Here is a 12,803-nt window from a genome sequence, read left to right as displayed (position 1 = left end):
TGCAGATAATTGGCATGATCTACCTGTGATGTAATGATAGAGGCGGGATGTTATTTGGGTAGGACATAGCGGAGGAAAAGATAATGATAGAGAATATGACATAGAAAAACGTACGGCGGTGAAAAACAACGGGTAAGTGATCCTAGATTATGACTACGCGCACTTTACCGGTCCTAAAGAAAAGCGTAATCATAATAATCTATTTAATCAAACTTTGAGACAGCCAAAACTCACTCAACAAAGCTTGTTTAATACGACTTATATTATAAATGAATAAAGTGATTTACATGCCTACAATTATCATACCCAGCCTACTACAAATAACCTCACTTCATAGCATATAGATACAATCTGATATAAAAAATAATAACTTTGGTTTGTACAAATACTTTGATAAATTAATAATAAGCAGCGGTCACATCAAATATATATATATCAGCCTGATGTCGATTTCAACAACAATTATGTCCTTTTCTTTCTAATATCTAAAACGGGATGCGTACACCAATTTATCCTGAAATTGAAGCTTTTATACAAACGAAAAAGTTAAAAAAATATGAAAGCCAACAACAGGAAACTGCTAGTGAAACCATTAACAAACCAAGTAAAAGAAAGAAAGGTAATATAAAGCTTTCTTCAATGTGTTGTAATAACTAAATCTTCCCAAAGGTGTAAAAAGAAAAGATACCCCAGAAGAGAAAAAGGCAAAAAGTGATGCAAAAAGAGCTAGAAATGTTGTCCCAAATACATCGAGTCTAGTATGTAAGTCCTGCGGTCAAAATGGCCATGCATCTGCTAGGTCCAGAGAGTGCCTGAATTATAATTATACAGTAAAAGAATTGATTCAACAAAATCTGGGTTCTCAAAATCAAAGATATACAGTCTCCATACCTCTCAAGTCATTCATGTCTTCAGTAGATGAGAATGCGAATAACACGGCGGTTGAAAAAATCAAAAGTCTTTCAATGTTTTTGCGAAAAGTCGCCTACAACGCTCAGCTTTTTGTCAACTTTTATATTTTGAAACATCCAAACAGTTTGCCTAATGAACTATTGAAACAAAACTTTTGGTATAGCGTATGTAGAGTGGTGTACCAAAATTTATCAATTCAAAATTTTCAATCACAATATCCACTTATTCCCCACCTCGCCGAAGTATGGGATGAGCTTAACGGTGTTGAAGGCGTCAACTTGACAGTTGATAAAGGAAATTTAACTCTTTACGGTCAAGTGGTTTCATCCGCTTGTGAATCTATAGCTACTTGTTATAACAACTATTATATAGAGAACTTTGAAAATATTATTGCAAACTACTTTATATACATGATCCGTCAAGCATTTCATGTAAGTGTAAAGCCTTGTTAAATATATATATTAAAAACTTGACATCAATTATTATTTTTTTAAAAGGACATAAAAATGCCCATAGTAAAACATATAGTATACGAACATGTGCTCAATGTACTATTTTCTCCAGGACTGGGAGCCATCAATTCTGACAATATTTCCACTTCTTTGAACAGTAAAGAGCAAGAAAACATTTGTACGTTTTTAAACCCATTGATATTGGAGATCAAGAATCGTATACCAGCATTTCCTGTGACAAAGGCAACTCTAAATAATGCCCCATTCAGCATTATGCCAGTACTTAAGCACATTCTGGAGAAATATGAGTCCTTAATTGTGGAAGCACCGCTACCTGTTCCTGTCTCTCAATTGGAAATCATCTCACAAGAACAATCAGACGAGACCCATCAAGTAAATAAAAGACCAAGAAAAAAGAAGAAAGTAAAAAAATACAAAAACGACAACAACGGCGTAAAAAGAGATTTCCAGCCGCCTCGTCTCTTCAGTCTATTCCCGAACCCTGGCTTGCATTGGCGTTTCGTTAAAATAGATAGCCAAAATTTGACTGGTCTGTTTCCGACGGCTTCAATGGAACGGTTAGAGGAAGAAACAGTTTTTGAATTCACCCAAAGATATTTTTTTGCCCGTTTTAATTTTGCTAAGATAAACATAAATACGTAGGTACATACGTTTTTAGCAACAAATAAACCTGCTAATTTTCAACTTGTATAGCTTTGAAAAATTAAAAAATTTACCTCAACGAAAAGGAAGGATGTTTATTAATAGCCTGTACACAGATGGGTACACTTGTAGGATTTCTTTTTGCCGAAAGGCATATGCAGAATCTCCTGTGAATGAAACTGCTTTGGAGCTGCAAGATTTTAATAGTGAAGAAATAGATCGTTATTTTAGACCTTGCACAGTAGATCCCAACAGAAAAGATGCTTTTGTGTCATTTCATGGTAACACGGATGTTAGGCGGCTTTCATCTGCCGAATATTACAACATGAATGGAAGTGCCAATCGTATGAAGTTGGAGCAAGACAGGAAGAAAGAACAAGGAGTGCAAACAATCGAGACAAACATACCTTCTGTAAAGTCAGCAGTTACTGATAAATATATTACGCATGTGAAATACATGATGCAACATAAGGACACACTATTTAGTTTTTACAATTTTCAGACAGCAAGAGTCAAATGGTGTAATTACATTGGAAAACAGCGTGCCCTCCAGGATGCTGTAAATACCCTAATTAACGGATCAAAGAAATACAATAAAGGACGACGGAAGAAAACAAGAAAAAACAAGAGAAAAAGAAGCAAGACAGCTGCAAAGTATCAAAGCAACACCCCTCAAGCCGGATCAAGACAAAGAAAAAGAGCATCCAGGTATTACTCACATATCCATGGATGTTGTTCCTCTTCTAATATATTTTTTTTCTTTTTAAAAAAAAAAAGAAGCCACAAAGAGAAATTTGAGGAGGGTGACAAAAGTAAAATGCCATTGATAATTTTTGGGGACGGTTTGAAGAATAAAAGTCACGTAAAGATCAGTGGGATTAGGCATGGCGTCTCTGAAATGATATACAGACAGTTGAAGCTGCGGGAAAAACTTGGAGAGTTATTGCTACTTGACATAGATGAATATAAAACATCAAAGGTGAAAGATATACGTGTCTATAACATGTAATTACTAATACAATGTCATTTCTTTCTTAGAACTGCAATAACTGCCTAGAAAGTAGTCTAGAAAACTTAAAGTATAAATGTGGAACGGACAACCGATCAATCCATCAAATATTCTTCTGCAAAAAATGCAATATTCGTTGGAATCGTGACGTTATGGCTACGAAAAACATGTACACCATTGCCACCTCAATTTGGAGAGGTGATGGCCGACCCGATGTCTTTAAAAGACAAAGCGCCACCTCCAATGTGGTTGCCACACCCTCACCGGCGATGGCTTAAAGATACCTACAGGTAAAAAAAAAAAAAAAAAAAAAAAAAAAAAAAAAAGTCTAACACTAAATCTGAATTTCCATTTTATATCGTCTGAAAAAGGTAAGCAAATGTCTGAAAGTGAATTTTTATTTGTCTGAAAAAAAACTGATGTTGTCTGAATTTGAAGTGTAAACACTGTATGTGCAATATCCAGCAGCGGAAAGTCAGTTAACTGCATCCGTCAATTTCATTGTGGGAGTCCAAATGTTGCAATGAAGTATTCTGAATACAGTTTTACATGTTCGGATATAAAACATGAAAGAGCCTATAAACAAAATCTCGAGTTTTTAAGACACATCTTACAATCTGCCGAATAAAAATTAAATTACTGATAAATACGTTCATCCAAGGTAAATTCCTCAGATTTTAGACTTTTACTATATAACATTATAGTGAAAAAGATGCACCAAAAATAATTTCATCATATCAAAATGAAAAACGTTGCAAATGCTATACTCAAAATCTGTCTTTCCTTTTGCTTTGTTCCTATTGTATGCGATACACGCTGATTTCAATTGAGCCTTATACATAGTAAACCATCGTTTCCGTACACCCCTCCAAGCTTAAAATATGCTCAGAATCATCTAAAATATCATGTCGGATCATTAAATCTTGATTTTCGATTTTTTTTTAAAAAGCTCAAAATTGGCTGAAACACAAAGGGTATACCTCAAGGAAAATCTCAAAATTTACAAATGCATCTTTTATGAACCTTTCCTGCAAGTTTTTCGAAAAATGTTTATAAGTAGATATAGCCCAAATTTAATGGGTTTTACACTGGCATTGTTTTTAGAGCAGTTTTATCATGACAAAAATTATTTCCAGCGCATAATTAAAAGATCAGTTCTTGTTAGACAAAGTTTTCTTTTTACATATTGAATTAATTTTTAAATATATTAAAAGATGCGCCTAAATTTTCTGCGCATTTTGGGTATAAAAGTACCTTAGTAAAAATTAAATATCCAAGGACTTTGCTTTGACACGAAAATTATAAAATCTCATTTTTTTTCAAATCGTTTCGGGAAAAGCGATTTTGTTTTCTCTGGCTGTAAGACGTCACAGACCTCTTTTAGTAAAAAGAAATACATGACGTTAAAGCCGGTCTTTGGGCGCATGTTCTCCGCGTAAGACCCTGTTTTCGTTAAAACACAACAGTAGGTCGTCAAAACACCCTCAAGCTTGTAAATTACAGTGAGAGCAGCTTAATGCACTGTGGATATGCTTAAACCGTGATTATAATAACAAAATCTTTTTTGCTTGACAGTGCCACAGATTTAACACACACAGCGCGTATATTGCTTGCGCAAGAAGTGTTTTCGTGACACTTCAACAGTACACCACGAACGGCTGTGGTCAGACTGTATATGGCTGAGATTAGACTGTAAATGGCTGTGATCACGCTATAAATAGTTGACGTCAGTGTTTTAAGCAGGTGAAAATGACTTTTATGGGTTAGATGACTACAAAGCCGGTCTGAACAGTCCTACATCAAGTGTCGTGAGTTCAGACTCGGACATTGAAAATACTTTCATGGTTGACCAACCAGAATAATACAGATCTTTAGTTAACACACTTTGCCTTATACTATACACTAGTTCATATATTCACTATATGTATACTAAGTATCTTGGCAAAGTACTATTCGATTACTAATTCATAAATATCAAAATAATATAAATACTCTTCCAATTCTTATCAATAAACGATTATCTTAAACTGAAATAATAATCTGAGGATTAAAGTACTCTAAACCCTATTTCTCTCTTTCTGATCTAACCTTCAAAGACCGACTACTCAAACTTATTTTACAAGTAAAAAACATGCGTTTGAGTATTCCAAACCTTTTGATGGATTATCTGGAGTTGTCTACGTCACTGATCACGAGTATTTTGCGTTTAAATCGAAAAAAAACCGGCGCGAAAGGGGTAAAAAATATGACATCCGTCAAGGAAAAGTTTTGAAATACAAAACATCGATTAAGGTATGTGATAATAAAAAACATTCAGACAGCCCGTTTTGATATGCTTGATTTATAAAAACGATGTTAAAGAGTGCAAAAATGTTGACTCGTGATTGGTTTTCCTCAATTTTTCAAGAGGAAAAACGTGGAAAGATTTATTTAAGGGTCAATGTAAACTCTCGCGGAAAGACACTTTTATTGAGCTATTTTATAGTGAAAAATAATTAGAATATATGGATTCATGCTTTTGTGCCAGCAAAAATGGGAAGCACCATAACAAAACATTGCATTTGGCCACAATATCTTTTATTCATACAACTAAGCATCAAATTAATGACAATCAAATTCATCCAAGGTGAAATCGTCAAATTTAAGACTTTGACTATGCTGTATTCTAATAAGAAAAATGCCGCTAACATGATTGCATGTTCCCGTTATTGAAAAAACAATAGATGCTATACCTAATAATGATCTCTTATTCTTTCTTGGTCCTTTTCTTTGCCTAACACCCTGTTTTGAATTGGATTTTGCATATAGTAAAATGTCGTTTCCGTACATCCTTTCAAGCCAAAAAAATGCTCAGAATTATCTAAAATATCATATTGGATCATTGGATTTTGATTTTAAGATTTTTTTCAAAAGGCCTAAAATCGACCAAAACACAAAGAGTGTACCTCGAGGAAAAACCCTAATTTTACAAATGAACCTTTTGAATACCCTTCCTGTAGGTTTGGTGAAACGTGTTCTTATATAACTATAGCCCAAATTTAATGCTTTTTACACTGGTGTTATTTTTAGAGCAATTTCATTATTAGAAAAGTTAGATGCAACGCATAATTAAAAAACCAGTTTTTGTTAGACAAAGTTTTTTTTATATATATTGAATTTATTTAGTCAATATAGCAAAAGATGCGCCTAATTTTTTTACGCATTTTGGGTATAAAATTATCTTAGTAGAAAATAAATATTCAGAGACTTTACTTTGACATGAAAATTATGGAATATCACTTTTTATCAAATCAGTTTAGGGAAATCGAGTTTTTTGCCACACTGCCCGCCCTATTTGAAACTCCTTTTTTTTTTTTTTTTTTTTTTTTTTTGGGCACAGCTGGGGAAGGAGTGTATGTGTGTTCTATCGCTTTTCTCCCTAGTCAATTTAAAATGGAAGACGAAATCATACAGAAAATATACAAGCTTACAACAGAACTAGCGTCTCAACAACAAAGTAACCAAGACCTAGCATCTGGCTTAACAAACCAATTGTCCGAATTAAAGGTAAGCTTTTCATATTTCACCGACCCACCTCAAAAAAGTTAATGGTATAACGTAAAAAGCAAAAAGCTGCCATCAAGTATTCAGACGATGGTAAATATCAAACCCATAAGCGAAATTATAACACACATGTTTAGCAGACACTCATTTTATATGTATATAGGACACCATGTATCCATTCCTGACCCATTGCTACCCGAACAACGAGATGAAGTAGTCGACTCTTTAAAGACTCGATTAGAAACTGCATTGCAACATCAACAAGCCACTCTCACGGCCAACCGAGAATTAGAAAAAGAATGCAACGATTTACGTGGTCTTGTTAAAGAATATGAGTCAGGCCTTGAAGCAGTGGCTAGTAAACTTCGAACACATGCAGTAAAGTATCCCCCCCCCTTTTTTTTTGTAACGCTGATAATTAACTTGTCTTCTATCTTAGAATGCTGCAACGGAAGGACAATTAAGGCTCAGGAGAGAATACGAGGCATTGTTAAACGCAGAAAAGGTACAATCCATAAAGACTGATGTTGAAATGAAGGAGATAGTAAACGTTTTTTTTTCTCTCTCTTGGATAGGGAACTACAACAGCTTTATTTATGGAGAATACCATGCTTCAAACACAGCTTCGACAATTATCAAAGACATTACGTGAAGTTTATCGAGACGAAAGCACGGATATGCATGATCAAGAAATAGCACAATTAAAGCAGGAAAATCAGGATTTATTAGAACTTTTAAAAATATCGCGATTGTCGGATCCACAACGACCTGTGACCGAAACAAATTCGCCTGTAATCAAAATTGCTAGGAATGGTGTAATCGAAGAGTTCTTTGACGAATAACATACACTTTCTTTTTTTTTACCAAAATATACATTTATATACCCTCTCACACTTAATTTTCTTCCCAAAGTAGAACCGTAATTTCAAATCAATTAAAAAAATGAACAATATTTTCCTTATTGACTCGAACTGTGGGATGTTTTCATGGGCCAAATTTCCAGAATCTATTGACGCTAAACTTTTATTATCAAATGCAATGAAATAGCAGAAAAAAAGGGAAGCAATATGATTCCAATCTACTCATTTTTCTAGGTGGCATATTTATGTACGCGCTTTTTTTGTTTTTGTTGTTGCTTAAATTGTTGTTTCTTTTATTACTTTGACTTTTTGCCAAGTCATGCCTTTTTTTAAATAGACCATTATTAGTTTATTTCAAGTATCATGGCGCTCCATTTTTTTTTTTTTTTTTTTACGGGAACATTTTTTTAGCGTGCTACTTTTTACGACTGAAATGTTTATGTTTGGTGAACAAGTTTGTCCATGTCAGGCTAAAGATCAAATGACATAAGCCTGAATTTTTTTTTTTTTTTGAAACTCATCACGTACGGAAGTTAGCATGAAAAAAAACATACAAAGCCGTTAAAAATGGTTCGACAAATATTGAAAAGTCTGGGCACCTCCCACATATAGTCTAGACACTATTTCTACACATGTTTCATGAAAAAAAAAAAAAAAAAAAAAAAAAAAAAACCTCTTCTTTGCCACAATGAAGACATACGCGGTATCTTAAAAAAAGTTTTTTTTATTTTAGCTTATTTTTATAATTAAGGTTTTTTTTTTTATATTATGACATTTTTATTATTTTTTTGAGTGTTATGTGTGCAAGGTCTATTAGATGAAAAGGGGGGGGTATGATATTTACTTTTTAGCAGCCCACCATTTACTTAATTTAGCCCCAGCATATCGACCGGTTTTCAAAGTACCGGCAGTGAATATGCCTTTGATACTTTGGGTGATGGCGGTACCCGCAATAATCTCGGTGAGACTATCATCAATGTAATTCCGCAAGGCCTCGGACTGAGCCACTTGTTCATAAACGGCCGTCATATCCTGGGGAATGTCTATCTGATGACTACAAGCATAATTGCGATGTTGTCGAATGACTTTATCATATAATGTCTTGGGTAACTTCTTGACCATCAAACCGCGGTATCTAGGGTTATCACTCTGCTGAAGTTGTCCTCCGTTTAATGTGGTGACATTAGGCAAATCATCCAATAAGCCATAATAAAGTCGATGGAAATTCTCCATCTGTGTGTTCACAATATTCTGGACTTTATTGGGGTTCTCGCCAATAATCATGCGGAAATCACCCTTGTAACTGATACCAGCAATACGATCATAAAGTTCTTTCTCTGAAAATTTTTCGGGTAAAGTCAAAAGGGCTACTCGTACTGCTTCGGTCAAATTCACTTGGTTGGCTAAACGCACCCGAGAATCATCACGAAGAATCTTTACTGGTTTATGCATACGGCCTGCCAAATAAAGCGTTTCCCAGTCGATCAAATCTTTGCATAGTTTCTCTATGGATACCACACCGTATTTAATGTTCTTTTTTGTTTTGTTTTTAGTAAAAGGTCCAGATATTATAAGGTTTTACTGTACCATGCCATTGACTTGCACATAAGGGTTAAAGTAGACGCCAGCACCTATCTTTTCTTGTAATAAAGTGACGGCGCCGGAACCCAGCCAACGGACACTTGAATAATGATGAGGGTTTTGTTGGATGTTTAAAGCGTGCCAATGACCTGGATGACTTACACCAAAGATAAAGTCGACCATTGGTTTTTTCTGCATAACGAATAAGATATCATGTGATGGGATGCATAAATGCAAAAAGAAAAGAATATGTTACCTTTTCATCGTAGCCAGATTGGTGAAAGACGCCGCTTCCGTATGCAACAGCATATCTTACGGGTGCATTAAATTGTGAAACGACGTTTTTTAATTGTAATTTTAATTCCTCGTTAATATTCATGTGTTGATTGGTACCAAAATCAGGAGAATCCGGAATATTGGAAGGATGAAAACGGTGTTGGCGAAGACGTTCAAGTCTGGTTCTGGTCTCATCCGAGAATAACTCCTTCTTGATGGTCTTTGTTTCTTGTGCTGTCTTTTTTTGCATGGAAGGAGGAAGTGGTAAATCCGTATTGTTCGTATAATGGTTGCTTTCCAAGGAGGACATCGAACGGCTACTGGCAACCACCGTACGACACGTCCAAACAGTCTTCAATGTAAGTGAATTCTATAGGCTCACTTTTTCAGTTTTTACTATCATTTTTATTTCAAGTCTAGTTTGTACCTTTAACATCATCATTTTTTAAAATAACAAAAGAAGAAAGAAAAAAAAAGGATAAAAAAATACCGAGGTGCAATCTTATAAGCTACTAAAAAGCAACGTCACCTTTTTAATTACTCGTTAAAGACACATGATTGGCAGATTACCCCAGCTTTTTTTCTTTCTCAGAGAGAGCAGGAACAAAAAGCTCTTTTATATAATTGGTTACACAGAAAAACGTATTTTACCCTCTCTTTTTTCTTTTTTACCCTTTTTTTCGCTCCCTACTTTCCTTCATGATGGTGAATAGTAGTAATGCTGAAGTCAATGGAGGGACGTTTGCAAACTTTTTGAAATTAAAATGGCGAACGTCTTTAAAGGACCCAAAGTTAAATACGAGGCATCGAATTCCGAACACAGTGGATGATATCGAAAGGGATTGGGTCAGACACAGTGCTTTAAAATTAGCATTTGAGGGGTAATTCTTTTTTTTTCCATTCTGGGGGATAACAGATATTGATTTTTTTTGTTAGAGATTTTAAGGCTCCAATTCAAAGATTATTACAAGCAGGCGGGAGTGAAGTATTAGATATTGGGTAATTTTCTTCTTCCTTCATAGATACGCACTATGTTTAATCATCTTCTTTTTTCTTCTTCTAGCTGTGGTGCAGGATTCTGGACCTCTGTATGTATTGGGGGAAAAAGGATAAGTTTCTTGTATTAACAGGAAAGAAAAAAAATTTACTAGGATATGGCTTCCCGATTTCCCATCTCCTATTTTACAGGAGTGGATATTGATAAGAATGTGTTACCCAACAGCCCATCCTCTCGAAATATATTTTATCAACGTATAGACCTCATTGAACTTCCTTTACCTTATGAAGACGATACATTTGATTACATCTTTATTCGATCCATGATTGATACTTTACCCGATAAGATGTGGGACGACGTCTTAAAGGAATTAGTCAGGATCATGAAAAAAGGTGCTTATATCGAATGTGTAGAAGCCTATGACAACCTTTTCGATGCAGGACCCTCCATGAACACCTTGACACAACGTAGGTGACTCTTACTTCTCTACATCTTTTTAGATAACTAATATATACACCACAGTCATTCAAACAACATTACAACAACCTCCTGAATCACCCACTGCATATACAACCAATCATATACCCTCATCCATTAAACCCAATAATCCATGGCCCAACAGGATTGCCAATCTAAGCCAATTGATGGGCATGCAGATCTATCATACGCATACTCCTGTGGGATTATATGGTGGAGCCATCGGCTCCCTCTTATTAGAATATTGGGAACGTATCGTCAAGAGTCTGCAGAGAGAATGGATCACTCAAAAGTTAATAGCCGAAGATGAATTGGATCGGACGCTGGAAGCCATGAAGGATGAAGTAAATGAATATAATACTTACATGTCTTGGTATTCCGTGGTGGCACAGAAAAGAGGTTACATTGGTCCTGTGATTCAGTTTGATGATGTGGATGATTTTGATGTAGTACACACCACCATATTTTAACTCTTTTAATACACACCTTTTGCCAAAAGTTAAACTGTCGCGCTTTTATTAAAAAAAGCAAAGTGTGTTGCATGTTTTTAGAAAAGAGTTTTGTTTATTTAAAGGATCTTTGCTAATGACAGAGCATGTTTGCGTCCATTGACGTGCCATATCATCTTCACTTTTTCTAAACGTCATAGGATACATGAAGTGCATAAATATTATAAAAATTAATTCTCATTTTATAAACGTTTTCCAGACGTTACTTTTTTGACAAGCTTGTTTTCATGTAGATTTCTATCTCATTGCTCCTGTCTCTCATGCCAACCGCTTGTGTGAATACTACCAGATCATCCATACTCAAGGCTTTGTATTGTGTATCCAAAATAAGGGGCAAGGCTGACCAATTGTACTTATTGAGCCTACGAGACATTTTGAACATAGGGCTTACTTACTGCTTTTTCAATGTCTTTCATGCTTAAAGTGACTACTTTTCAGCAATAGCGCATTGCTCTGATAACAGGAGGACGAAACTATAGGCTTATATTGAGTGTACATTTTTCCAGTTGAAAAAAAAATATATAATGATTTTTATATCGGACGCTTGATGAGTGTGTTAAATTGACCAAGTTTTTCACGTAATTTGTCAATGATGCTATTGGAACATTCAAGTCGAACCTATACATTCATTAAGGATATAGTATAAGTAACAAAGAAACGAAATAACTGATTAGATTAACTGGCAACTTCAATAAATTCAGTTTTTAAATCTTGTTTTCTATTTTTTGCGTGTTGGTACAAGATAAATGTTGAACTATACGGTAACTTACCTTCAGCAATGTCTAAAAGAATAGCTAGCATGCCATACAATTCAAAAAGATGATCAACTGTACTTTGGATCGGCTTCAATTCAATGAATCTGTCCTTCCGAACTGTTTTAGATAATCGCGCCTTTCACTGTTCCATAACATCGAAGACTGGCCTTAAAATATCATCAGCATGTGATTTTTTTCTTCGGCTGTCATGTCTGGTTTACTCTTTATAATTATCCAGAGCTTTATGTTAACCCTTATACTATTGCACAGTTTGATGTCAACCGGTGTTAATGGGAGATTTTTTTTTTTTTTTTTTTTTTTTTTTTTTTTTTTTTTTTGCGACAAGCGGTTGTTTGTCGCGTTTGACGTCTTTTCCTAATCGATCCTCTCTCTCTCTCTCAGACCTCAAGTGTAACTATCTCATCATCACTTATAGAACACACACAGTCAAGCATTTATTACTTGTTCTAGTTTTTTCTCTTTATCAAAACAGCCATACAATTTTTGGGATCTGAGTCTAGGCATAACTCTTTTCTGTTATTCTCAATGCAAGCGATTTTACATAATCTGTTTTTTGTACTCGGGTATTTTTGGGGTGTATGTCCTAATTATAAATATATATATGCATGATTACTACGCACAAACAGGTGACGTCAAACTGTTTGTTTACAAAGTGATTTAAAAAAAATTGTGGGCGTTTTTTTCTGTTTTTCTTTCTTTCTTCTTCGTGCCAAAAGTCTTCATTGAGGGTGAGTCCTTGGTGTTTGTA

At 34.9% G+C, this 12,803-nt stretch overlaps 4 protein-coding genes across 4 annotated transcripts; 3 read left to right on the top strand and 1 right to left on the bottom strand.

Moving 5' to 3' along the window:
* The first annotated feature begins 485 nt into the window (after nucleotides 1–485).
* Nucleotides 486–3,487, top strand: EV154DRAFT_446459 (uncharacterized protein). The gene is made up of 6 exons (XM_051597106.1): nucleotides 486–619; nucleotides 670–1,343; nucleotides 1,410–2,004; nucleotides 2,102–2,735; nucleotides 2,805–3,425; nucleotides 3,448–3,487. The coding sequence occupies exons 1-5, from the start codon at nucleotides 496–498 to the stop codon at nucleotides 3,034–3,036; spliced, it is 2,259 nt and encodes a 752-aa protein (XP_051455706.1). The 5' UTR covers nucleotides 486–495; the 3' UTR covers nucleotides 3,037–3,425; nucleotides 3,448–3,487.
* A 2,922-nt stretch (nucleotides 3,488–6,409) lies between these two features.
* Nucleotides 6,410–7,889, top strand: EV154DRAFT_515101 (uncharacterized protein). Its single transcript, XM_051602221.1, has 5 exons — nucleotides 6,410–6,582; nucleotides 6,642–6,672; nucleotides 6,743–6,957; nucleotides 7,019–7,084; nucleotides 7,155–7,889. The coding sequence occupies exons 1-5, from the start codon at nucleotides 6,469–6,471 to the stop codon at nucleotides 7,419–7,421; spliced, it is 693 nt and encodes a 230-aa protein (XP_051455705.1). The 5' UTR covers nucleotides 6,410–6,468; the 3' UTR covers nucleotides 7,422–7,889.
* Nucleotides 7,890–8,149: 260 nt separating this feature from the next.
* EV154DRAFT_553180 (mitochondrial matrix Mmp37-domain-containing protein) lies at nucleotides 8,150–9,737 on the bottom strand (the record flags this gene model as incomplete). The annotated part of the gene is made up of 4 exons (XM_051605112.1): nucleotides 8,150–8,972; nucleotides 9,027–9,212; nucleotides 9,277–9,666; nucleotides 9,724–9,737. Coding segments are annotated over 4 exons (1,283 nt in total), but the record flags the coding sequence as incomplete, so codon positions are not given.
* A 258-nt stretch (nucleotides 9,738–9,995) lies between these two features.
* On the top strand, nucleotides 9,996–11,240 carry EV154DRAFT_538931 (S-adenosyl-L-methionine-dependent methyltransferase; the record flags this gene model as incomplete). Its single annotated transcript, XM_051604316.1, has 5 exons — nucleotides 9,996–10,177; nucleotides 10,233–10,295; nucleotides 10,360–10,384; nucleotides 10,448–10,760; nucleotides 10,816–11,240. The coding sequence occupies 5 exons, from the start codon at nucleotides 9,996–9,998 to the stop codon at nucleotides 11,238–11,240; spliced, it is 1,008 nt and encodes a 335-aa protein (XP_051455703.1).
* Nucleotides 11,241–12,803: the final 1,563 nt, after the last annotated feature.

This window comes from Mucor mucedo (genome assembly GCF_025094135.1).
Source record: "Mucor mucedo strain NRRL 3635 chromosome Unknown EV154scaffold_72, whole genome shotgun sequence".
In the NCBI taxonomy this organism is placed as follows: domain Eukaryota; kingdom Fungi; phylum Mucoromycota; class Mucoromycetes; order Mucorales; family Mucoraceae; genus Mucor; species Mucor mucedo.
The sequence above is the reverse complement of the archived record's forward strand: the minus strand, read 5'-3'. Positions and strand labels throughout refer to the sequence as shown.